We start from the raw sequence: 24,406 nt of genomic DNA, 5'->3' as shown, positions 1-24,406 counted from the left end.
TTATTTCATCTTGGCTGAGTTTGGGTAGTTTGTGGTTTTGAGAAATTGGTTCACTTTTTTTAAGTTGTTGAATTTGTGTGTTGTCAAGTTGGTCAAAGTGTTCCCTTATTATCCTTCTAATGGCTATGGCATCTATAAAGATACTCCGTTTCATTTCTGATATTGATGGTTTGTATCTTAACTCTTTTTAGAAGTTTTTCCAGGGACCCTTGGGTGGCTCAGTGGTTGAGCATCTGCCTTCAGCTCAGGTCGTGATCCCACAGTCCCCGGATGAGTCCTGCATCAGGCTCCTCTGCAGGGAACCTGCTTCTTCCTCTGCCTGTGTCTCTGCCCCTCTTTTTGTCGCTCTCATGAATAAATAAATAAATAAAATCTTAAAGAAAAATAAAAGCTTTTTCAGTCTTACTAGAGATTAATTTTATTAGTATATTTTTTGAAGAACAAGCTTTGTATTTGATATTTCTCTATTTTCCTGTGTTTATCAATTTTGCTGATCTCTAAATTTTATTATTTCCTCCCTTACGCTTATTTCTAGTGTATTTTACTCTTTTTCTAATTTCTTGAAGTAGAAACTTAGGATATTGATTTGAGACCTTTGCTCCTTTTTAAAAAAGATTTGTTTATTTGAAAGAGAGAAAGTGAGTGAGAGAGCAGGTAGTGGGGAGGGCAAAGGGTGAGGGCGAGAGAACCTTACTTAAGCAGATTCTGCTCAACATGGAGTCTGATGCAGGGCTGGATCCCACAACGCTGAGATCAGGACTTGAGCTGAAACCAAGAGTTGGTCACTTAACTGTGCCACCCAGGTGCCCCCTTTCCTCATTTCTCGTGTAAAGTATTTAGTGCTAAATTTCCCCCTCAACACTGCTTTAGCTCACACATATTTTTTTTTAAAATTTATTTATTTATTTATTTATGATAGACATAGAGAGAAAGAGAGGCAGAGACACAGGAGGAGGGAGAAGCAGGCTCTATGCCAGGAGCCCGACGTGGGACTCGATCCTGGGACTCCAGGATCGCTCCCTGGGCCAAAGGCAGGCACTAAACCGCTGAGCCACCCAGGGATCCCCTGCATCACACATATTTTGATACATTGTATTTTCATTTTCTTTCACGTCCACCTATTTTTTAAAATTTCTGAGATTTCCTCTTTGACCCATATATAATTTAAAAGTGTGTTGTTTCATTTCCAAGCATTTGGAGGTTTTTTTCCTGTTGTCTTTCTGTTACTGATTTCTAGTTTGATTCCATTATCTTTTTTAAAAAAGAATTTATTTATTTATTCATGAGAAACACACAGAGAGAGGCAGAGACATAGGCAGAGGGAGAAGCAGGCTCCTGTGGGGAGCTGCATGCGGGACTTGATCCCAGGATCCTGGGATCATGACCTGAGCTGAAGGCAGATGCTCAACCACTGAGCCACCCAGGTGCCGCTTGATTCCATTAACAGAGAATATAATCTGTATGATTTTAATTCTTTTAAATTTGCCAAAGCTGCTTTTTTATGGTGTACAGTATGGTGTAGCCTGGTGAATGTTCTATGCACACTTGAAGAGAATATGTATTCTGATGCTGTTGGGTGGAGGGTTGTATATAGGTCAATTAGGTTCTTTTGGTTACATGTGTTCATTGTGGAGAGGATTGTTGAAGTCCCCAACTATAATTGTGGATCTATTTCTTCTTTAACTTTATTTTCTTTGCTTCATATATTTTGAGGTTTTTTTGTTTGGTAATACACATTTAAGTTTGTTGTGTCTTTCTGGTGTATTGATTCTTTTATCATTATATAATGTCTCTATATGCTCTAGTAATTTCCTTTGCTCTGAGTCTAGTGTATTAGATACTCACAGAGCCACTTTTGCTTTTTTAAAATTAGTATTTGCCTGGTATATATTTTTCCATATCTTTACTTTCAACGGACTTCTATCCTTAAATTCGAAGTGAATTTCCTGTGAATAGCATGTAGTTCCTGTGAATCACCAATAAGGTGATTTTTGGTGTGTTAATGCTTGCATCTGATATAGTACTTCTGTTTTCTGTTTCTTTCCTCTGTTTCTCTTTTCTTCTTTTCCCATGGATGCTGGAACATTTTTTTTAAGAGTCCATCTTGATTTACTTATAGTGTTTTTGAATTTATATGGTTTTTTAAAAAAAGATTTTATTATTTATTTGAGACAGAGTAAGAGCACAAGTGGAGGGGAGGGGCAGAGGGAGAGGAAGAAGCAGACTCCCCTGATGAGCAGGGAGCCTGACACCGGGCTCCATCCCAGGACCTTGGGATCATGACCTGAGCCAAAGGCAGATGCTTAACTGACTGAGCCATCCAGGTGCCCCGAGTATATATACTTTAAAAAAATTTTTTTTATTTTGGAAGTATAGTTGATGCATAATGTTATATTAGTTTCTGGTGTACAATATAGTGACTAAGAGGTATAAACTTCCAGTTGCAAAATAAGGCACAGGGATGAAAAAGTATAGTATAGGGAATAGAGTAAATAATATTGTGATAACCTTGTATGGTGACCACACTTCTTGTGGTGACAGTTACATAACATATAGGATTGTCAAGTCACTATGTTGAGTGTTTGCCTTAGTATAGCTTTCATAGTGGTTCTGGATATTACAGCGTGTGTGTGTGTGTGTGTGTGTGTGTGTGTGTGTGTATGACTTATATAGACTGGGCTGTAGCTTTCAGTGTTTTACTATAAATGAAGCCTGGAAACCTCTTTTCCATTTAGGTCCCTATACCTTTCCCACTATTAAATATTATTGTCACAAGTATCAGATCTTGTTATAATTTTTGTTTCAGTCTTTGCTTTTGTGGGATCAGGGACTGTTGATGCACATTTTCAGATTCAAGTCCTATGACACACTCAGCACAATTGCACAATCATCATCCCCTCCCACCTTTGGGCTTCTGTCACCCACTGTCCTCACAGCTATGAGACAAAGCTGCCTCTGTCCCTGTAAGTCTTAAGCAATTCACCAAGTATAACTGGAAGCTATGCTGCCCTTGTATCTCACCCCTCTACTCTGACCTAAGATTTTTGAACCCACGGGTATTCCCCTGAGTGGCCCATAGTCCTAAAGCCCACAGATTGCTGAGGGGAGAAGGAAGTCAGATGTGACTCTTGTGCTGTGCTTTATTTTTTGTTGCCATCTTCTTTGACCCTTTGCTTGCATTGAATACTATTCTAGCTGGTGTGTTATTATAGGAGTGCTGAACTTGGGGGTTAGGAGCTCATGTTCACTACCTACCCCTAGCATGCAGGCGCAGGCACACAGCCACACACACATTCATGAACCCCCATTCTGTAAACAACTCCCTGGTTTTAGCTTGAGGTAGACTTTCCTCCATAATATCCTTAAAGAAGGTACTGGTCCAGGCCATGGACTCCTGGTTTCCATCTCCAGAGACATTGACTATATGGTATACCACTCACAGTTGCCTTTAGCTTTTCTATTCTGGTCTTATCTGTAGAACCAGTTGCTGCTCTTCATAAATTCTAGAATTAATCTCAGGTTTCTTAAGTCAGTGGAGGTGATAAATTTTACTAGTATTTGTTGTGCTTGAGAGGAAATTTATTTTTGTCAGTGTATAAAGAAAATTACCCATTAGATCACTTAATCATCTTATTCTGTTTTTTTTTTAAAGCATTCAAGCACAGTTTTTAGAAACTAAATGCATTAGTAGAAAACTGTGAATAATGGAATATGTGACCAGTAGAGGCTTAAATAAGCAGGGATTTATTATTTTCACAAAACAGGAAATCTGGAACTGGGTGGCTACTGGCATACATTTAAAGGCTCAGCTTTGAGCCAGCATCTATGGGATCCTCCCCACCTTTCTGCTCACGATCTCAAGGTGGCTGCTGCAGCTCTAGGCATCACATATGCATCTCAGGGCAAGAAGAGGTGAGCTACGGGCAGCGTCACTTGCACTTGTCCCTTGGCTGAAGTGGACAAAAGCCTTTTCCAGAATCCCAGAACAGACTTCTGAAAGGAGACAGAGAAACAAGTGGAGTGTTTGCCGTTTTTGGCTTCTAAATGGAGACCGGCAAGGGAGAAGCAATTTGGAAATGGATGTACTGATCAACCACAATGAGCCAGTCATTTTAACTGACTTTGGGGGAGGAAGTCTTTAGACTTGTTTTCATTGATGGGTGCTTTGAACTGAATTATTTAGAGAAAAAAATTCAGTTTTTTGAGGAAGGGGCTGTGCATCTCTTTAGATCTTATTGACTTAAATTATATTTCCCACTCTACTGATTTAAATGCGTTACTAAATATATAAAACCAATCTTATTGTTACATTGAGCTGATGGCTGAGAATCATGAGCACAATTTTCCAAGTTATGTTTGGAAAGAGAATTAGCTGAAAAAATGTTTGAAGGTTTCTTTGACTTGGCTTTTTTATTTTTACATCTGGGCTTTCTTTTTGAGTGGTTTAGTTTTATTAATAAGTAATGATAGCTTTCATGCTCTTAGAGTCCTGCACTTTAAGATCCCACTATATCTGAGGCAATTTTGTTGTTATTTTCTCTGGGAGGTTCATAGCATCTACTGAGTGACTTCTTTTTACTCTATAAAAGTACAGAAAAGAAGAAAAGAGAAAGTGATTCCTAAAATAAATATGATATGAAGGGAGAAAAGAAAAACTATTCAGGGAACAGAAGCCGGCTAGTCCCAAACTTGGTCAAGCAGGAATATCTGCGAATGATAGTTTTAGGTAATTCTATAATCATTATTTTCCATTAACCTCATAATGTAGTTCGAAAAGTCAGTTGTCATGAATGTCCATGGAAATATTAAATACAAACTGACTCTCTTTCATCCTCAGGTTTCCAGTAATTGCTGGTAACTGGGAAGAGCTTTCTACAGCACTAATAGCTGTCCTGCTTTTAAGGAAGGGGTGGTGGTATCAGCTATTAATATTTTTTTAAAGATTTTATTTATTTTATTCATAGAGACAGAGAGAGAGAGAGAGGCAGAGACACAGGCAGAAGGAGAAGCAGGCTCCATGCAGCGAGCCTGATGTGGGACTCGATCCCGGGTCTCCAGGATCACACCCCGGGCTGCAGGTGGCGCTAAACTGCTGCGCCACCAGGGCTGCCCTCAGCTATTAATTTTTAGGCCCCTTTATCTACTCTGTTCATGGTCATGGTGATCATTTGCATTAGTATATTTGTCCAAAGTAAAAGTATTAATTCAACCTTGGTGATGTAAACAGGGGGGAGGGGAATCTAGCACTTTTCTCTAAGAGATGCAAACAACACAAGGCCCCATGTTTAAAGACACACATTTGAGTGTGCATCCTGGATTAAGCAGTTAACACTAGCTGAGTGACCTTGGGCAAATGACTTAAACCACCTGTCTGAGCATCCTCATCTACAATATGGGAATGATGACAAAGCATACTCTGAGATTTGCCTTGAAATGAAAAGGATTGTAGCCAGAACAGCTAACATGCCCAGTACCATCTTACATACTTTGAAAGCATCTGGGCTTTACCTGGCAGACTAAAAAGAAATGATGAGGGCGCCTGGGTGGCTCAGTTGGTTGGGCGTCTGCCTTCAGCTCAGGTCATGGTCTCAGAGTCCTGGGATGGAGCCCTGTGTTGGATTCCGTGCTCGGTGGCGAGTCTGCTTCTCCCTCTTCCTCTCCCTCTGTGATCTCTCCGGCTCTTGCTCTCTGTCAAATAAATAAAATCTTTAAAAAAAAAAAGAAAGAAAGAAAAGAAAGAAAAGAAAGAAAGAAAGGATGAGATTGATGTACTGGAGCTCTGAAGGAGAGATTAGGATAAACAACTCTCGGTGCTGAGGAGTAGAGCCTGCTTCTCAGTTCGACTTAGCTTTACTTATGGCTTCTGTAGTGGCCCTGACAATTGACTGATTATTCAGTAATCAATCTGAGCATGTGATAAAATTACTCTTCCAATTTTTAGCAACAAGGAGAGGGTGGTGGTATCAGTGATTAATTTGATGTAAAACATCAAGTGGAGTCTGGAACTGGCTGCCACCTTTCCACCTGTTCTTATAAGGGTGATGGGACCCAGGGAGTTGAGACACCGAGGAGCACTGGTTCTGGGGATAGTATATCCTCACTGTGTCATTCACTGAGATGTTTGCCTAATTTGGAACTGTGATGGAGTGCCATGTCACAGTCACTAGGGAAAGGGACAGGTCGTCATGTGGTCCTAAGGGATTACAAAGGCAAATCTCAACTGTGTCTATATGTGTGTCAGGAGGGGTGAACACTGGAGACAAGTGCCCTGTGGACTTTTTACCTCATATGGAACAAATCCTCAAGCAATTAGTTTCTAAGGTATACAAGTCTGAATTGAAATTTCAAACTAACACTCCTAGTGCAGAAATGGAATTTCACGTGCTATGCTGATGAGAATAATAATAGAAAGCAGCATTACTAGGGGTGCCTGGGTGGCTCAGTGGTTGAGCAGCTTCCTTCGGCTCAGGTCGTGATCCCAGGGTCCTGGGATCAAGTCCTGCATCAGGTTTCCCACAGGGAGCCTGCTTCTCCCTCTGCTTATGTCTCTGCCTCTCTTTGTGTATCTCTCACGAGTAAATAAATAAATAGAATCTTTAAAGCAACAACAACAAAAAGAAATCGGCATTACTGAACTTTAAGGAGGTGTGTGTTTCATTCTTTTGGATTTGAATGTATGAATTCACAACCCACAAGCCAAGACTTCTGGAAAAATTTTAGTAATAGTTCTTTTCATACTAGAAGTATTCTTTTTAAGAATTACATCTGGCTGATTTAATTGTATTTAGCAAAAGAATTGGAAGTATTTAACAGGTATCTAGCTGCTACTCTTTGTCAATTTATCAGGAACTTGATTGACTGAATTTATGTATTGTAGTTCCTCAGTTTTCACAGCATTGGTAGATCTTATGTATAAATAAAAGGCTTTTGGGGCACCTGGGTGGTGCAGTCAGTAAGGCATCAGACTCTTGGTTTCAGCTCAAGTTGTGATCTCAGGGTCATGGGATCAAGCCCTGCCTCAGGCTCTCCACTCAGCATGGAGTCCCACATAAGTTTCTGCCTCTCCCTCTGCTCCTAGCCCCCAAGAGCACTCACTCTCTCAAATACGAAAATATACCTATAAAATAAAAGGCTCTGTTTTTTGGTATTTTTAGTTATTGTCACTAGCTGGACAGGAACACACTAGCAAGAGTTCATAGCAGTTGTGTATGTGTATGTGTCTGAGGGTAGGTAGCAGGTGCACCTCCTCTGCCCTTCCTCCTTCCAGCTCATTTCTTCCCCTTGTTGTTGTGGTGGTGACTGGGAAAGGAAGGACTAGACTCATTGAAAGTGCTTCAAATTTAATCCACTGGTTTAGTTTCCTCCAGAAATGTCAGAAATGAGAAAACCAGCCTATGCAGTTATAACCATGCTTGAGAGTGGCAGCAGTGTGTAAGCTAAGAGAAGTACTTCATCCTCTTTAGTGCTTTTCCTCTCCCATCTTCTGCTCCCCACCCCTTCTAAAGTGGAAGTGAGGCTGGCATGAAATTCTCAAGTCACCTCCCCTCGCTCTTCCTTCCTTAATACATCCAATCACAGATGCTGGTTTCTTTACCCGATGCCTGCTGTGGCAGTGCTCCTTAAAGTATGGTGCCCATTTGTTGCACTGGGAATCTTCAGAAGTTTATATAACAATTTGACATTGCTATGACATCCAAGGCTGTGATCAGTGGGCTTGTAAGGTCTTATGTCTTTGTATTTATTTTAATTTCTTAGAATTAATTTTATTGTATATTGCAAAAGTATCAGTCTGAAATGATTTTGGGAAAACAGTCAAACTTGCCCTTCCTCAAAGATAGTTTGAGGGTCCTTGTCCTATCTAAATATAGGATGTCCCTTCATTCCTATTCCCCTTGTCCTTACCCTTGTGAGGTCCTTTCTCACCTTTGTGGCTGCTCTGTGCTTGAGCAGCTTACTGTGTCTGCCTGCCTCTCACACCTCATTCCAATCCATTTTTGTTTTCTTGTTTGTTTTTTAACATGACCTAAGCCAAAAGCAGACGCTCAACTGACTGAGCCACCCAGGTGCCCCTGTTTGTTTTTAATGTCCAGTGCAAAGAAGTGAATTCATTACATTCCTCCAATTTTTAGTATATGTGCTGCCAAAGCGAGTACTCATTATATTTCTCCATTTCTGGCACAATATCATCATTGACTTGTGCAAGGTGTCTCTCTGGTGTTATGTATTTTTATTTCTCATTGTTCTTGATCCTTAATCTCATTCCTTCTCCACTTTATATAGGCTTACCTATAAATATCTCTGATGTGCATTCTGGAATCTAGATGTGTCCTTGCAAAATATGTAACACTATTTGTATGTGTATTTTAAAAAATACAAATATAATTGTGTATTATGGGTAATAATTTTTAAAGATTTTATTTGAAAGAGACAAAGGGAGAGCATGAGCATGGTGTGAGGAGCAGAGGGAGAAGAGGCTCCTGTGCTGAGCAGGGAGCCCCATGTGGGGCTCCATCCTAGGACTCTAGGATCATAACCTGAGCAAAAGGCAGAGGTTTAACCAACTGAGCCAGCCAGGTGACCCTAGATAATAACTTTTTCAATCAACAGTGTTTTTAAGGATCTGCATTGCTGTATGTACATTTGGTGTTATGGACTGAAATATGCCCCAACCCTTAGTGTGATGGCATTTGGAGATGGGGCCTTGGAAGGTAATTAGGTTTACAGATTTAATTTAATTTATTTATTTGAGAGAGAGAGAAAGAGAGCACGAACAGGGGGAGAGGCAGAGAGAGAGGGAGAAGCAGACTCCCTGCTGAGCAAGGAGGGCCCCAGTTGCAGGGCTCCATCCCAGGCTCCTGGGATCATGACCTGAGCAGAAGGCAGACGCTTAACCAGCTGAGCCACCCAGGCGCCCAGGTAATTAGGTTTAGAGGTGGTCATGAGGGTGGAGCCCTCATGATAAGATTAGTGTCCTTTTAAGTAAGAGACACCAGAGAGCTATCAGTCTCTTTCACTGCTGTGTGAGGACACAGTGAGAAGTCAGCAATCTGTAAGCCAAGAAGAGAACCCTCTATGGGTAACCAAATTGGCTTAGCAGGCTTGGACTTCCGAGCCTCTAGAACTGAGAAATAAATTTCTGTTTAAACCATGCAGTCTCTGGTATTTTGTTATGGGAGCCTGAGCTAATGCATCTGGTTTATTGCTTGGTTTATTGCTTTAAGCACTGAGGTAAAATTAACATCCACCAAAGTATACTTATCCATTAAACAATATTTTGTTGCTGAGTCCATAAATATAGATATCTAGGTTGCCTGCCCACTTTCCCAAAATACCATGACACCTTCTTAACACTTATTGACTGCTGTGAGAATTTTTCTGAGATACGTATCCAGGGGTGAGATTCTGGATTCTTTTTTTTTAAAGTTTTAATTTAAATTCCAGTTAGTTAGCATGCAGTGTTATGTTAGTTTCAGGTGTACAATATAGTGATTCAGCACTTCTTTACAACACCCAGTGCTCATCACAAGTGCCCTCCTTAATCCCCCTCACCTATTCCCCCCCCCCCAGCCCCCCTCCCCTCTGGTGGTAACCACCTGTTCTTTATAGTTAGGAGTTGGTTTCTTGATTCATGTCTCATTTTTCTCCTTTGCTGCTTTGTTTCTTAAATTCCACATATGACTGAAATCATATGGTATTTGTCTTTCTCTAACTTACTTTGCTTAGCATAATACTCTCTAGTTCTATCCATGTTATTGCAAATGGGAGATTCTTGATTCTTAAATCAAATCCCATTGCTTCCCAGAATGACCGTTTACTCTCTCATCTGAACAATATTAAGGTTGCTTTTTTCCCACCTCCTCTACAAACTTTGATATTATTCGACTTTGTTTTTTTAAATTTTTATTTAAATTCAATTTGCTGGCATATAGTATAGCACCCAGTGCTCATTCCATCACGTGCCCTCCTTAATGCCCGTCACCCAGTTACCCATTCTCCCCCACCTCCCCTTTTGTAATCCTTTGTTTCCCAGAGTTAGGAGTCTCTCATGGTTTATCTTCCTCTCTCATTTCCCCCCACTCAGTTTCCGCCCTTCCCTTATGGTCCCTTTCACTATTTCTTATATTCCACATATGAGTGAAACCATATGATTATCCAGCTTTCTAATTCTTGCCATTCTGATGGCTATAAAATGGTTTTCAGTCCATCTGGACCATTGCCACCCCAGTCTTTGATTATATTTCATCCTTGCTCAAGGAGAGTTTCAGACGTATACAGTAGTTAAACGTGAGGCTTTCCATAATATAGATCTCCTTACATACTCTGCTGTCTTACTGTCCTTCCAAACTTGAACTTCTCTTTTTTTTTTTTTTTTATTAGACTAACCACTTTCTTGCCCCTCCCACTAGGCACTGTCAGCTCAGCTGCAGTGCATTACTTACTACCCTTGCCTGTCTGCTACTGTCTGTCCTGAGCCTCTCTGCCAGGACAGGATCTGTTTACCTGCAGGACCTCAACGCTACTCCTCCAGCCTGGCTGACCAGAGCTTGAGGTCACATGAACTTAAGTTCAGATGTAGGTTGCACTAGCTCCAGCGTAACTGTGAGTGTGCTAGTCTTCCTCTCTCTACTTTGGTTTCCTCCTATGTTTTATCACCTCCATTTTTACCAATCAGATAGTTTGGTGGTGGTAATGTATATAAAGCCCTTCGTAGTCTATCTCATAGTAAGTGGTTAGAAATGGTATCTGCATTGCTTTCTAGTTCTCTGTTTGCTTTACGGATCTAAATCTTAATCTCATCAGCAAGATTGTGGATTTCTTCTTCAGGGCAGGGGCTGAATCTCTCTCTCTCTCTCTCTCTCTCTCTCTTTTAAAAAGATTTTATTTATTCATGAGAGACACAGAGAGAGGCAGAGACACAGGCAGAGGGAGAAGCAGGCTCCGTGTGTGGAGCCTGATGTGGGACTCGATCCCAGGACCCAGGGATCACATCCTGAGCCAAAGGCAGATGCTCAACCACTGAGCCACCCAGGTGCCCCTTGGAGTGGCTGAATGTTATGCTGATTTTTAACTAGTACATTTGGCACACAGCTAGGAATATAGTAGATGCTTAAGAAACATTTGTTGGTTTGACCTGAGGTGAGTTTGTGATTGCCTGAGATTACTTGCTTAATTTTATTTATTGTTGTCTTTTTCTTTTTTTCAAAGAGCAAAGGGACAACCAGTTGTAATACACAATTCAAGGCAGAATGGTATAAGAGCTGAAAGGGGGTTGTACAAACATGGAGTGGCCACAGGAACTCAGAGCCAGCTGAGATTTCTTTTCTTTTCTTTCTTTTCTTTTCTTTTCTTTTCTTTTCTTTTCTTTTCTTTTCTTTTCTTTTCTTTTCTTTTTTTTCTTTTCTTTTCTTTCTTTTCTTTTTCTCTTCTCTTCTCTTTTTTTTTTCTTTTTCTTTTTTCTTTCGAGACACACACAGAGAGAGAGGCAGAGACACAGGCAGAGGGAGAAGCTGGCTCCTCACAGGGAGCCTGATGTGGAACTTGATCCTGGGATCAGTCCCTGAGCTGAAGGCAGACGCTCAACCGCTGAGCCACCCAGGCATCCTGATTATTTGGTTTCAGTGAGAGAACAGTGTTAGACAATTCTGTTACTCCACCATTCATTTTAGCCAATCCAACTTTTGCTTTGCTTTGGTGATTTGGGATTGACTTGTGGTAACCTGAATGTGTATAAGTGTCAGGAGGGATTGGGAGCTTGGTGGCGGTGGTGACATTGGATTCCCTAAGGGACAGAGCCAGGCTGTGGCCCACCATCTTAACCACTGCCTCTGGCCTTCTTCTCGTAGCCTTTGAGTTGGGCTGCTCATCTGCCCAGGACAGCTGTTGGGACCTTGGCTCCCCTGGGTAGGGCTGCTCAGGCCATTCTGGATTCTTCTAGGCTGCCTTCATTATAAGAGGAAACGAGGTATTTTCTTTTCCTTTTAATATTGAGCCTTTTATATTTTTATTGAGGTATAATTGACATACTACTTTTGGGTGTACAAATGATTCTGTATTCGTATATATTGTAAAATGATTACCACAATAAGTCTAGTTAGCATCTGTCACCACACATAGATAAAAAATTTTTTTCTTGTGATGAGAACTTTTAAGATTTACTCTCTTAGCCACTTTTGAATGAACAGTACAATATAGTCACCATGTTGTACATTGTATCCTAGGACTTAATTATAACTAGATATTTACACATTTTGACCCTCTTCACTCATTCCCCCTCCCACTCGCACCCCCACCCCACCTCTGACAACCACCAATCTGTTCTCTGTATCTATGAGCCTGTGTTTTTTTTTATGTTCTTAAGATTCTGCATGTAAGTGAGATCAGATGATATTCGTCTTTCTCTGTCTTGTTTCCCTTAGCATAATGCCCTCAGGATCCATCTCTATTGTCACAAATGGCAAGATTTCATTCTTTTTTTACAGCTGAATAATACTCCACATGTGCATGCGTGCGTATCCTGATTTCTCTATCCATTGATTCATTGGTGGACACATAGGTTTTTATGTCTTAGAGGCTATTTTAAATAATGCAGTGAACATAGAGGTGCATATATTGTTTTGAGTTGTGTCTTCTTAGGGTAAATACCCAGAGGAATTGCTAGATTGTGTGGTAGTTCTATTTTTAATGTTTTCAAGAACCTCTATACTGTTTTCCACAGTGGCTGCACCAATTTACATTACCACCAACAGTGCACGAGGCTTCCCTTTTCTTCACATCCTTGCCAGCACTTTGCTATTTCTTGTCCTTTTGAACAGTAGCTGTTCTAGCAGGTGTGAAGTAATACCTCATTGTGCTTTTGATTTGCATTTCCCCAATGATGAGCCATTTGTGGGTCTTCTTTAGAAAAATACCTGTTTAGATCCTCTGCCCATTTTTTCATTGTATTGTTTGTTGGTTTTTGTGTTCTTGAGGTATAGTTCTTCATATATTTTGGATATTAACCCCTTATCAGATATAAGATTGGCAAATATTTTCTCCTGTTCAGTAGGTTGCCTTGAAATTGAGGTCTTTTCAAACCTCTTCTCAGACTTCCTGACCAAGGCGTTATGCTTTTGCAAAAGGCTACTCCCCTGGCTATATAGAATCCTGGCAAAATGTTAGAGCTCAAGCAACAAATTCAGGGTAATGGTTACCTTTGGAGAGGCAGGGAGGGCACAAGAGAGGTCTCATTGTCATCTTGAGTTGTTTTATCTTTTATTCAGGGCTGTGGATGGATGTTCATTCTGTGATATGATATACACAAATATTTGCATTTATTATATATTTATTTATTATTTATATTTAGCTCCTGGTGCACAGGGGCAAAGGATATTTGGAAATGGACTTGCTAGGCCATAGGGCATACATACTTCTCACTTTCCTAGGTATTGCTAGATTTCTCTCTTTTTTTAAAATTTAAATTCAATTAGCCAACATATAGTACATCATTAGTTTCTGATGTAGTGTTCAGTAATTTCTCAGTTGTGTATAACTTCTCCCTCTTCTCAGATGACCTGGTACTTTATGTGGAAGAACCCAAAAGACTCCACCCCTAAATTGCTAGAACTCATATAGCAATTCAGCAATGAGGCAGGATATACAATCAATGCATAGAAATCCGTTGCATTTCTATACACTAACAATGAGACAGTAGAAAGAGAAATTAAGGATTCAATCCCATTTACAATTGCACCCAAAAGCATAAGATACCTAGGAATAAACCTAACCAAAGAGTCAAAGGATCTTTCTCCAAAAACTACAGAAATCGAGGGAGATGCAAAGAGATGGAGAAACATTCCATGTTCATGGATTACAGGAACAAACATTGTGAAAATGTCTATGCAACCCAGAGCAATCTACACATTCAGTGCAATCCCTGTCAAAATATCATTGACACTTTTCACAGAGCTTGGAACAAATAATTCTAAAATTTGTATGGATGTCTCTTCAGAGACATCATCTCCTTTACTTTTCTGTAGCATTGCACACAAGCAGCCACATCTTTGCCAACCCTTGGTAGTATCATCCAGGCTTTTCTCTCTCTGCCCAGATCCCAGAAAAGATGGGAGAGGAGTGAGGGAAAGGAATGGCAAGGTTTTAAAATTAGGATGAGAATGTCAGCTCTGAGGAATTTTCTGTTACATTGATTTTTAACGAGGAAAAGATTTTATTTTCTGTGTTGGTGCAAATAACATTTAGGCTTATGTGGGAAAACTGTTAAATTTTTACTCCGAAGGAGAGGACTCTCCCTCCCCCCACCTCCCATTTGCGTTCTTGGCAAATAAGTAGAATAGGCTAATTAGCAAGCTAATGTTCTAAACGTTCACTTGCAGTAATAGTTATTTTTAACCGTTTTCAATAGCATGGAGCTTTGGGTTTCTTCTTGCTTTTCAAAGTTGTGAATTTGCTAAAATGAATGGAATTTAAAATGTGACACCACTTTATGGATAAAGGTTGATCGTAATCGTTTGCCACTCAAATGTGCATTTTGTAATGGGAAAAATAAACGATGGGGATGTGTTGCCCTTTTTTAAAAAACCAGTAAGACACAAAGAGCAACTTCAGCCATCTTACGTGGTCTCCTGTGTTTGTAGGTGGGAAAAGAGAAGTTCCACAAATCTCAACATTGGGGCTTTTGCAACAACGTTGGCATGCTGGTGAGTGAGGACAAACCTGGAATTGGTGGAGAGCTGCTTCTCGGGCAAAAGACAAAGCCTAAATACAGTGCGTTTCCTAAAGGAATGGGAAGCGATGCACCATCCTGGGTAGCTTTTGATAAGCAGGTAAGTTGCATGTTGTTGGGGAAAAATGCGATCTTCAAATGTTACCTGTATGATATAGTAAGCATTTGAGAAAATTAAGAGTCCTCAGTGTAAATGTTAAGGCAGGTTCTTTTGAAAAGACACATTCAAGGGCACCTGGGTGGCTCAGTGGTTGGGCGTCTGCCTTTGGCTTGGGTCATGGTCCCGGGGTCTGGGGATCAAGTCTCACATCAGGCTCCCTGTGAAGAGCCTGCTTCTCCCTCTGCCTATGTCTCTGCCTCTCTCTCTCTGTGTTTCTCATGAATAAATAAAGTCTAAAGAAAAAAAAACAAATTCAAGAAGAAAAGTATCCTGACACTCCTGTTTTTGATCAGGCCCATTGGTTGCAGGACACCACATGTTTATCTTTCTTGGCTAATGCTTATCAACCGTTCTCTCCTCTCCTCCCCTGGACAGGATAATCTGTCCTCCTCTAGACACGTAGAGTCTGGGCAGTGTCATTTTTTTGCTTAGAGAGTTGCCATTAATGAGATCATTTTGTTTGATTTGGAATGTGCCATTAAATAGCAACAGAAAGACATCTTCTCTTTTCTGTGTACTGATTATGGTTCCCTATCCCTGAGAACCAAAGGGTGACATGGCATGAATAGTAGAAGTAAAGGAAAGAGGCACCATTATTAGACAAGAGCCTGAACTTGACATATATATTTGTATACCTAACACACACATATCATGACATATTGATAATTGAAAAAAGTAATCCATTTTAATCTTTTTTTTTAAGATTTTATTTATCCATTCATGAGAGACACACACACACACACACACACACACACACACACACACACACACACACACACAGAGGCAGAGGCAGAGGCAGAAGCAGGCTCCATGCAGGGAGCCCGATGTGGGACTCGATCCTAGGTCTCCAGGATTATGCCCTGGGCCGAAGGCGGCGCCAAACCGCTGAACCACCGGGACTGCCCCATTTTAATATCTTAAAAAGGGACAAAGATCAAAGTGAAAAAACCCAGCAAGGTGACCAGTTATTTCCTGTAACACAGCAGAAGGGATATGTTGTGTTTATGAGACAACCCTGTGTCATGGCCTCATGTTCTGTTCTCCAAAAAGGAACCTATTAATAAATTACTTAGATTCTGTAATTAAAACATAATTCAGGACTACGGGGTACCTGGGTATCTTAGTTGAGCATCCAACTCTTGGTTTTGGCTCAGTTCGTGATCTCAGGGTCATAGGATCAAGCCCTGCGTTGGGCTTTGTGCTGAGCGAGGAGTCTGCTTGGGATTCTCTCTTTCTGTGCACCTCCCCCACCTTCCAACTCGAGCACACGCATGCTCTCTCTCAAATAAGTAAGTAAATCTTAAAAAATAATCCAGGACTAGATAAAGCATTCAAACCTTAATACCCTTAAGTTTACCAGGTGGTTTCTAGCAGCCTTAGCATGGATTAGTTGGCAATGCTTTGATTCCAATTAAAATATCTTCAAATTTGGTAGAAGTGACATATTCTGTGTCATCTGTGTTAGGGTTGATCAATTAGAGCACATTTTTTTTTTTTGAAGCCCAGTTCTGACGCTTATGGAGATCTAACAGACTGCAGGGAAGCTTCTTTCCAGGGAAACCATAACTACTTTGAACATGGACCGTTATTTCTTTCTCTTCAAAAAAATTTTTTTAAAAAATTATTTTCAGTACATGGCCCAGTGCTGGACCCAGAGTTCAGAAGCAATTTCTGGGCTAGCTTACTTGGATGGATCATGCATGGTTTCCTGTTAATATCAATCTTATAGGTGCACATCATCATTCTAGAATATTTAATTTGCAAGGGACAAAGAAAATATTCTATTTTTACTTCTTGTGTCAAAAAGAGGGTATTGACAATAGTTTAAACTAATCCACTACTGAATAAGTAATGTTGGAGGTGACAATATATTAAACTATTCTCTTGCACTGAAAGCTGAAAATTCATTTTATTTCATGTTTTTCTCAATATTTAATATGTGCCTTTCAAACCCATTTTGCAGCCCTTTAATTACTTATAATATTTTGTAGAATATTTCATGAAGTTGGAATAATTTTAGCTTCCAACTACTTGAGAAAATGAAGAGCTTGCTCATTTTAGGCCTAACTAAATGCAACATAATTCTTTCAGTTATTTTGTTGGTCAACTTCAATTAAATATTCATTGAGCTTTAAATGAGACACTAAGACTATGAAATATTTACATGCTCTGATGAGATTGTGAACTACAGACTGGGTCCTGGTTAATACCCAGAGCCAATTATAAAACGCTTTCTCCATTCGTGGTGCAAACAAAACAAGTCAACACCTGTTAATCATTTTTCCTAAAAATGAAACATCTTTAAACTCATTGCCAGTTCTCTAATAGCTTTTAAATCATAGCAGTATATCTAGGGTTATGGTCTCAAACGGTACAAAATAGAAATAAAGGCAGTTCTCTGGAAAGTGTATCAAAATCTGATGTTTGTAATAGATGCCCCTGCTGCCCACCCAGATCCACATTTAGGGGTGGGGCACCCAGCCCCCTCCCGCCCCCCACACTGGAGCATGTGCTTTGGCAAACCACTCACACCTGTGACCCTCTATGACATGTTGCTCTTGGCTGATGGACATTGCACTACCTAGAGAACCCTGGGCGGTTGCACTGGTCCCATCAGCACGAAAGGAGGCAGCAAATGGCCAACTGATTTGTCAAGGGTAAAGAGCTGAGCTGCTTCAAGGCTGGACAACTCTGTATTGTGGATTTAGGCTAATAGCCGCTTGAGTGTCTGGCCCAGACAAAAACTTTACGGGAGATTGTGTCCTTGCGTCTCTCATTCTTCTTCCCTTGGGTGCTCCCCTCAGTCCTTGCAAGCTTCTCCTAGGAGTGTGCCCTTAATAAATCATACGCACCCAAGTCTCTGTTTCAGGCCCTGCTTCTATGGAGCCCAACCTAGGACCACATTCTGGATTTTATCCGTAATTTTAAAAGTGACCATAAAAATGCTCTGCCCAGGCAGACCATCAGATTACAAGCAGAGAAGATGCTATTTGCAATCACCAAAGAAGAGCCAGCATTTGTGATCCTGCATGGCCCCCACGGCAGCCAGTTCTAGCTGCTTGTCTTTTATTCACTCTCCCCCTCCATTCTTACTGTGGGGTGGAACACCATTTTTATTTTGGCAGGAGATGTGCCCACTGAAAAGGTGTTCAGCTGCCTGGGCTCCTTGCAGCTAGGGTGGCCAGGTGATTTGCTTCTGGCCTGTGATATATGGTGAAGGTTTATTGTATGAGGCTCCCGGGGAAAGGTTCTGTTTTTTGTTTTTTTTTTTTTCTCTTTAGTTGATAATGTGGGTTTGTTTGTTTGTTTTGTTTTTGCCCTTTGCCCTACTTTTGTTTTTCTTTCTGGAACTAGGACCTAATTCTGCAGCCGTCTTGTGAGCACAGCAGGGCTCAAAGGAACCTGGGGCCCTGCTGGCATCTTAGAGCCACTTGTTTTAGGCTGGGCTGCCTCTCTCTGGACCTCTTGTTTTTTTTTTTTTTTTTTTTTTTTTTTTTTTTTTTTTTTTTTTTTTTGGACTTCTTGTTAAAGGAGAAAAATCAGGTCCCATTTCAGAGAGTCTCTGAACCCAGAGAGGCCTTTGGAAATGTGTGCAGGTGTTTTGGGTTGTCACAGTGACTGGGAGCAGCACCTGCTTAGGTTGAAGGGCGTGAGGGCCTTAAACTTCTGTGCAGAATTTACAGGGCACCCCAAAACTTCCGTAATCAAGCAAGATAGTGTTTTAATGAACTCTCTTAAAAGAATGAAAATTAGGGATGCCTGGGTGGCTCAGTGGTTGAGTGTCTGCCTTTGGCTCAGGTTGTGAACCCCTGGGGGTCCCAGGATGGAGTCCTGCATCGGGCTTCCGGCAGGGAAGCCTGTTTCTCTCTGTGGCTCTCATAAATAAATAAATAAAATCTTTAAAAAATATCAAGATTAATGCTGACATTGATGATGAACACAATATCAATATTTTAAATAAGGACAGAATCATTGAACTGCCATGCTGGGCCATATTGGAGGCTGAGGCAAAAGGAAAAAATCAGTGATACTGATTCCATCTTTATTTAACATCTTGGAATTTTGATGTTTTGTTTCTCATAGGTTTTTTTTTCTTTTTTGCATTCATTTGGATGCTTCCAATTGCTCTGCCCTTGGGCAGTCCCCGGTCTGGAGGAGGTGCTGCTCCTCCTGAGTAAATGGGGGCCAGCTGTGTATTTTTACATCCTGCAGTGTGGGGAGGCCCCCCCCCCCCCCCAGATTGGGGAGAACATCCTCCCTAAAATGCCAGCCCTGCTGCTCTGGAGAAACACAGCCCTTCTGGCACACACTGGGAGAATTTACGCAAACGGCCATTTCGTGTGGTACTGCATCCACCTCTCCCCACAAAGACTAGTTATTTCATCAAACTCAATTGAATACAAGCAAGCACATACTCATTCAACACCAGTTAGTTCCAGTGACCATCCCAGCACCTCCATGAGGAAGAAGCAAGCGTGGGTGATTGTTCTCACTCTAGAAATGAGTCATTGGTAAGAAGTGCGGCCGGGACCAGGGTTCAGAGGCTGTGTGCTGGGAGGCTCTGGAACTAACTTGCTGTGTGGCTGTGGCTTTAGTCGCTTTCCCTCTCGGAGTCTGTTACCTGGACCTCAGCTGGCTGATCAAAGTATATGCTTTGACCTTTTACCTCTAGCAGTTTATGATTCAGACTGTAGTCTTAGCATATGATCTTTAGTCTGTGACTAAAGGCAAATTCCGCTTGTTCATCCTGGAACTGAGACCAGATCCTGGATCTCCTGGACTGGGATTCTTTCTAATTGCGCCAGGTGCCTACAGTACTAATTGATACTTGGCATTTAGTAGTTTATGATATGCTGCTGTTGTTATTATATATAATCTATTATTAGCCGCTTTTATAAAAAGACTAGTTAGAAATACCCAAATAACTGAATGTTTTTATATGACTTTTATCTGGATGTTAAGTACCATTTGCATTGACTCTATAATTATGCTCTCTTTTCATTTGGCAGTGGCTCCTAGTTAGCCTAATTTGTTTCCTATTTTGCAAATGACTCTGTTCCAGTAAATGGCAGGATAAAGGTTGATCCTATGGGGTATATGCATGCATTTAAAACTATTATTTCATTTTTTTCCATCTTTTGTAAACATAATTACAATCAGAGCTACTGGCCACAGAATTAGAATTTTTTTTTCAGAATTAGAATTTTAATAACTTTGTATTCATTTACATTGGGTTTGTGGTAACCTGATTATATAGTACTCTGTGAATCTTTATGCTTTGGACAATATAAATACACATTTTTAAAACATAATTTGATCTCTTGGGTCACCTTGATTTTTTTAAAAGAGTTTAAAGATTTTTATTTATATTTTATTGATGTGTAGTTGACATACTAAGTTTTGTTAGTTTCAGGTTGACAGCATAGTGATTTAACAGTTACATATATTAGGAAGTGATCACCATAATAGATGTAGCTACCATCTGTCACCATACAGAATGTTGTAATATTATTAATGCTGTTATACATTGCATCCCTGTATCTTATTTATTTTATAACTGGGAGTTCATACCTTTTAACCCATATTCTTTATTTTGCCCATCCCTCTACCCCACCCCTCCTCTCTGGCAACCCACCAGAATGTTCTTTGTATCTATGAGTGTATTTCTGTTTTGTATTGTTTGTTCATGTGTTTTGTTTTTTATTTTTATTTTTGTTTTGTTTTTTAGATTCCACATATAAATGAAGTCATGTAGTAATTATCTTTCTCTGACTTATTTCACTTAGCATAATGCCCTCTAGGTTCATCCCTGTTGTTGCAGATAGCAAGATCTCCTCCTTTTGTATGGCCGAGTAGTATTTCAGTCTTTATATACACGGGCATCTTCTTTATCCATTCATCCATTGATAGATACTCAAGTTGCTTCCATATCTTGACTATTCTGAATAATGCTGCATTGAACATAGGGGTGCATATATCTTTTTAAATTAGTGTTTTCATTTTCTTCAGATTAATATGTAGGAGTGGAATTGCTGGATCATATGGTAGTTCTATTTTTAATTTTATGAGACTCCTCCGTGTTTTTTTTTTTCATAGTGGCTGTACCATTTTGCACACCCACCAATGGTGCACAAGGATTCCCTTTTCTCCACCTGCTCACTGGCACTCCTAATGTGGGACTTGATCATAGGACCCTGGGATCATGACCTGAGCCAAAGGCAGACACTCAACCACTGACCACCCAGGTGCCCCTGAAGTGATTATCTCATTGTGGTTTTGATTGGTGTCTCCCTGATGATTAAATTGAGGATTTTTTTTCATTTGTCTGTTGGCCATCTCTATGTCTTCTTTGGAGAAGTCTATTCAGGTCCTCTACCCATTTTTACATTGAATTATTTTTTATGTTGAGTTATCTGATTTTTTTTTTTTGTACTTTGGATGTTAACTCCTTATCAGTTACATTATTTGCAAATATTTTCTCTCATTCGGTAGTTTGCCTTTTTGTTTTGTCAGTGGTTTCCTTCACTATGCAAAAGCTTTTTAGTTTTATGTGATTCTATTTATTTTTGCTTTTGTTGCCTTTGCCTGAGGAAACTCATTCAAAAAAATGTTGCCCAGGCTGATGCCTAAGATTACTGCCTATGTTTTTTTCTAGGAGTTTTACGGTTTCTTGTCTCACATTTAAGTCTTTTGTTTACTTTGTTTTGTTATTCTTTATCAAGATTGCTTTGGCTATTCAGGGTCTTTTGTGGTTCCAAACATATTTTAGGATTATTCTTTTTCTGTCAAAAATGTATGATTGGTATTTTGATAGGGATTGCATTGAATCTCTAGATTGCTTTGGGTAGTATGGACATTTAACAATATTTATTCTTCTAATCCATGCCATAGTATGTCTTTCCATTTATTTGTGTCATCTTAATTTTCTTTCATCAGTGTCTTACAGTTTTTAGGCTATAGGTCTTTTACCTCCTAGGTTAAATTTATTCCTAAGTATTTTTCTTTTTTTTAAATTAAGCTTTTAATTTTAATTCCAGTATAGTTTTGACATACAGTGGTATATTCATTTCAGGTGTACAATGTAGTGATTCAACAATTCTATATATTACTCAGGGCTCATCATGAGGAGTGTGCTTTTTTTTTTTTTTTTTTTTTTTTTTTTTTAAAGTAGGCTCCATGCCCAGCATGGGGCCCAGTGTGGGGCTTGAACTCATGACTGAGATCAAGACCTGAGCTGAGATCAAGAGTCAGATACTTAACTGACCAAGCCACCCAGGCGCCCCATAATGAGTATACTCTTTAATCTCCATCACCTAGTTCATCTATTCCCCTACCCCCTTCCCTCTGGTAATAATCTGTTTGTTCTCTGTAATTAAGAGTTTGCTTCTTGTTTTTTTTTTCTCTCTCTCTTTTCCTTTGCTCATTTGTTTTATTTCTTGAATTCCACATATGAGTGAAATCATAGGGTATTTGTCTTTCTCTGACTTATTTCACTTAACATTATATTCTCTAGCTCCATCCATGTCATTGCAGGTATTTTTTTCTTTTTGATGCAATTATAACTGGGACTGTTTTCTTAATTTCTCTTTCTGGTAGTTCATTACTAGGGTACAGAATGTAACAGATTTCTATGTATTTTATATCCTGCAACTTTACTGAATTATTAGTTGTAATAGTTTTTTTGGTGGAATCTTTAGGGTTTTCTATGTAAAGTAATATGTCATCTGTAAATAGTAGCACTTTTAATTTTTCCTTTCCCATTTGTTTGCCTTTTCTTTCTTTTTCTTGCCCAATTGCTCCAGCTAGGATTTCCAATACTCTGCTGAATAGAAGAGGTGAGAGTGAGCATCCTTGTGTTGCTACTTATCTTAGAGGAAAAGCTTTCAGCTTGTCACCATTGACTGTGATATTAGCTGTGGGTTTGTCATATGCCGCCTTTTATGTGGTATATCACGTTGATTGATTTGTGGATATTGAAGTATCCTTGCATCCCTGGACTAAATCCCACTTGATCACAGTGTGTGATCCTTTTTTTTTTCCCAAGATTTTATTTATTCATTCATGAGCAAGACAGAAACATAAACAGAAAAGCAGGCTCCTTACTTGCAGGGAGCCTGATTCGGGATTTGATCCTAGGACCCAGGGATTACAACCTGAGCCAAAGGCAGATGCTTAACCACTGAGCCACCCAGGTGCCCCAGTGTATGATCCTTTTAATGTATAGTTGATTCAGTTTGCGGATATTTTGTTGAAAATTTTTGCATTTATGGTTATCAGGGATATTGACCTGCAGTTTTCTTTTTCTTTTTCTTTCTTTTTTTAAGATTTTATTTATTTATTCATGAGACAGAGAGAGAGAAAGAGAGAGGGGCAGAGACACAGGCAGAGGGAGAAGCAGGCTCCGTGCAGGGGAGACTGATGTGGGACTCGATCCTGGGTCTCCAGGATCACGCCCTGGGCTGAAGGCAGCGCTAAACTGCTGAGCCACCTGGGCTGCCCCAATTTTCTTTCTTTCTTTTTTTTTTAAATTTTTTAAAAAAATTTATTTATGATAGTCACAGAGAGAGAGAGAGAGAGAGAGAGAGAGAGAGAGAGAGAGGCAGAGACACAGGCAGAGGGAGAAGTAGGCTCCATGCACCGGGAGCCCGACGTGGGATTCGATCCGGGGTCTCCAGGATCACGCCCTGGGCCAAAGGCAGGCGCCAAACCGCTGCGCTACCCAGGGATCCCCCCAATTTTCTTTTTTTATGGTGTTTTTGGTTTTGGTATTAGGGTAATGCTGGCCTAATGGAATGAGTTTAGAAGTGTTTCTTCAAATTTTTTTGAATAGTTTGAGAAGGGTAGGTATAAACTCTTCTTTTAAATGTTTGGTAGAATTAACCTGGGAAGCCATGTGGTCCTGGACTTGTGTTTGTGGGGCATTTTTTTTTAAATTACTGATTCAATTTTATTACTAGTAATTGGTCTGCTCACATATTCTAGTTCTTGATTCAGTGTTAGAAGACTGTACATTTTAGGAATTTATCTGTTTCTTCTAGATTGTCCCATTTGCTGGCATGAAATTGTAGTAGTCTTACCCTTTGTATTTCTATGTTATACTTCTCTTTTGTTTTATTTATTTGTGTCCTCCTTTTTTTTTCTTGATGAGTCTGGTTAAAGATTTATCAATTTTGGTTCTCTTTTCAATGAACCAGCTTGTAGTTTCATTGATCTTTTCTATTCTTTTTAGTGTCTATTTCATTTATTGCAGCTCTGACCTTTATTCTTTATTTTTACTAACTTTGTTTCCTGCCTACTTTGTCTCCTGTTAGTCTTTGTTTTAAAGTCTATTTTGTCTGATAAGTGTTGTTACCCCAGCTTTCTTTATGTTTCCACTTGCATGGAATATCTTTTTCTATCCCTTTACTTTTAGTGTCTTTAGATCTGAAGTCTGTCTCTTGTAGGCAGCATGTATATGGGTCTTTTTAAATTCATTTAGCCACCTTATGTCTCCTGATTGGAACATTTAGTCCATTTACATTTAAAGT

General features: G+C 39.9%; 1 protein-coding gene across 1 annotated transcript in view; it reads left to right on the top strand.

Moving 5' to 3' along the window:
• EFHC2 (EF-hand domain containing 2) overlaps positions 1-24,406 on the top strand; it is a 195,308-nt gene that overhangs the window by 17,249 nt on the left and 153,653 nt on the right. Inside the window, exon 2 of the mRNA XM_038587226.1 lies at positions 14,631-14,819. Coding sequence (XP_038443154.1) covers positions 14,631-14,819 — 189 coding nt within the window. The remainder of the gene's footprint in view (positions 1-14,630; positions 14,820-24,406) is intronic.

This window comes from Canis lupus, chromosome X, assembly GCF_011100685.1.
Source record: "Canis lupus familiaris isolate Mischka breed German Shepherd chromosome X, alternate assembly UU_Cfam_GSD_1.0, whole genome shotgun sequence".
NCBI lineage: Eukaryota > Metazoa > Chordata > Mammalia > Carnivora > Canidae > Canis > Canis lupus.
The sequence above is the reverse complement of the archived record's forward strand: the minus strand, read 5'-3'. Positions and strand labels throughout refer to the sequence as shown.